This window comes from Nematolebias whitei, chromosome 12 (assembly GCF_014905685.2).
Source record: "Nematolebias whitei isolate Nwh7 chromosome 12, NemWhi1, whole genome shotgun sequence".
Lineage (NCBI taxonomy): Eukaryota > Metazoa > Chordata > Actinopteri > Cyprinodontiformes > Rivulidae > Nematolebias > Nematolebias whitei.
The window spans coordinates 26,493,945-26,496,433 of NC_056509.1; the positions used below are offsets into that span (position 1 = coordinate 26,493,945).

The window sequence follows — 2,489 nt, forward strand, 5'->3', positions numbered from 1 at the left end:
AAACTATATTTTACATCAAGCTCGTAGTGCTTTGAAAGCGACCAAAATAAAAAAGATAGTTGATTTGGTCACCCTTCAGTCAGTATTTAAAATGTCGTTTTGATATCTGGCAACAAAACAGAATAAAAATACATGAACAAGAGCAGCTTTATTTGAGATTTACCCATAATATGATGCAGATTATAACAGAAAACAAACATGCAAAAAGATGTTAAAGCAAATTATTATTATTTTTTTTAGATGTTTAGCTAAACGCTAAAGATGTTAAAAACGTTGAACACAGTTTTAATTTTTGAGGACCAAATTTTGAACCGGTGAAGTGTCCACTTGCACAACACTCACTGTGGTGCAACTTCTCGTTGCATCACTCCGCTGTGACATACGTCCCACATGCACACAAGTTCAGTTTTGATAGTTTTACATAATACGCTGCTCCTTTTCCGCTTCTCTCTATAATCTTTTCATTAAAGTGCAAATTGCTTTGCGTGGGTGGAACAAGACCGAACAAATCATTTATTATGTAAAGAGCGGCACTGTTTGGAAAAGCTTCTCACCTACCTTCTAACATGTGCAATAATGATAAGAGGTGAACCTGAGACAGAGATTTCACCTCAAAAAGCCTCCAACAAAGTATAAGTGTCTGTTTTGCAGCCACAGACTGAGTCTTACTCATAACTCCCGAATGCACAAACACTACAAACAGCACATCCTCAGAGTGAGAGTGCTTGTGGTCGACTGATTGGGTCCCCGGTGAAGAGAGTCACTCGTAAGCTGCAGAGTGCTCCTTCAGCCACTCTGCTATCTTCAAATGGTCCATACAGGGTTGTTATCTACGTTCAGAGATGAATGTAAGAGCTAATGCCCAGGATCTGTGTGCAGGCCTCTGAAGGAGTTTGTTGCAAAAATGAGATATCGTTTGCTTGAAACATCTGTCAGCAGCATTTACTAAATTTTAGCTTGACTGCTCAAATCTTTAACTTGCATCTACCATAGGGAATAACCCTGGAACTGAATGAAATGAACAAGAGTGTACTGTTGGACTTTTCCTCTGTGGTAGCACTGTTGTTGTTTTTTTTTTTTTTATCTAACAAATAATTTTTCCTTTAAAAAAGCCAAAAGTCCACAATGAAACACAAAGTAGACACAAAATGCATGTTCAAGATGGCTCCAAAACTGGAAAAAAAACTCTAAAATACTTCAAGACATCTAGAATTTTGTAAATGAAATTAAATGCAATCTTTTAAAAAATATATTTTTGTTAGTTATAGATGAAAAAAAAAAATAACTTCTTCACTCAGAAGGAAATTATAAAGTCAACTTGAGTATGGGTTTTCCTGCTCAGGTAACCAAAAGAGTCAGAAATATATTTTTCTTTATGGGGTTTTCAGTCAATTTAAAACTCAGAGGTTTGTCACACAAGATTCAGTTCAATTCAGTTTATTTATATATTACACAAAATGAGGACAGCTGTGCATATAAAGAATGAGTCTTACCTATATGTTTTCCATACATGTGGTAGAAGAAGCCAAAACAATAGGCAGGTGGGTTGGGGAGGCCGTAGGGGTTTTTAGGTGCCACGTTGAATAAGGGACTTATGAGCCGTGCCTGGTCTCCATCCTTACGTGGCCTTGATGTCTCTATGTACATGTAGAAACCTTGAAACACAGACGCACACAAACACACATGTAAATTATGATTCTGTGCAAAAATGCTAATCAACATTAATGAAGAAAGTAAACTTTTCCCATTTTTCAGGTGAAACTATTCATTTAGTATGAAACTGAAACGTTGCACGTTGAGCAATTAATTATTGTATGGTTTGGAGACAGTGGCTTTGATAAAAAGACAGGAGAAAGAACTGGAAGAGGCAGAAATGAAGATGTTGTGGTTCTTCTTAGGAGTGACAAGGACGGAGAAGATTAGGAATGAGATCATCAGAGGTACAGCACAGGTTTAACAACTGGGAGATGAAGTTAGAGACCAGACTGAGATGGTTTGGACATGTCCAGAGGAGAAGAAACAGTGGGTATATTGGTAGAAGGATGTTAGAAATGCAGCTGCCAGGAAAAAGACAAAGACGAGATATATGGATGCAGTTAGAGAGAACGTGGAGGTAGTTGGAGTGAGGACAGAGTGAGATGGAGACCCCTGAATACAGAACAGTTGAAAGAAGAAGAAACGTGAAGTTGCAAAAATGTGCTGCTCTCCCATAAGTTACTACAATTATTCCTGTCTGTTTATATTTGCTTGAATTAGTTAGTTTGAATCTAAAGTAATATAAAAGACCCTTTTCATAAAACCCCTATTTAACAGCTTTGTACTTGATATGGTATAAAGTTTACTTATTTTAAAAAATACAAAACAATTCCATAACAATATAAAAATATACAAGAGATTTAAAATGAAAGGCAGCAGAAGAAGAAAAAATCTTATTATATCTTCAAACAGTTAGTTCAATCACAATAATTTTCAAGTAACAGAACAAAATG

General features: G+C 36.1%; 1 protein-coding gene across 1 annotated transcript in view; it reads right to left on the reverse strand.

Moving 5' to 3' along the window:
- Positions 1-760: 760 nt before the first annotated feature.
- The window catches only part of LOC119417855 (MAM domain-containing glycosylphosphatidylinositol anchor protein 2), a 36,720-nt gene continuing 34,991 nt past the window's right edge, over positions 761-2,489 (reverse strand). Inside the window, exons 4-5 of the mRNA XM_037685110.1 lie at positions 1,453-1,655; positions 761-802 (exon numbers count right to left, since the gene is read on the reverse strand). Of these exons, the coding sequence (XP_037541038.1) occupies positions 761-802; positions 1,453-1,655 (245 nt within the window). The remainder of the gene's footprint in view (positions 803-1,452; positions 1,656-2,489) is intronic.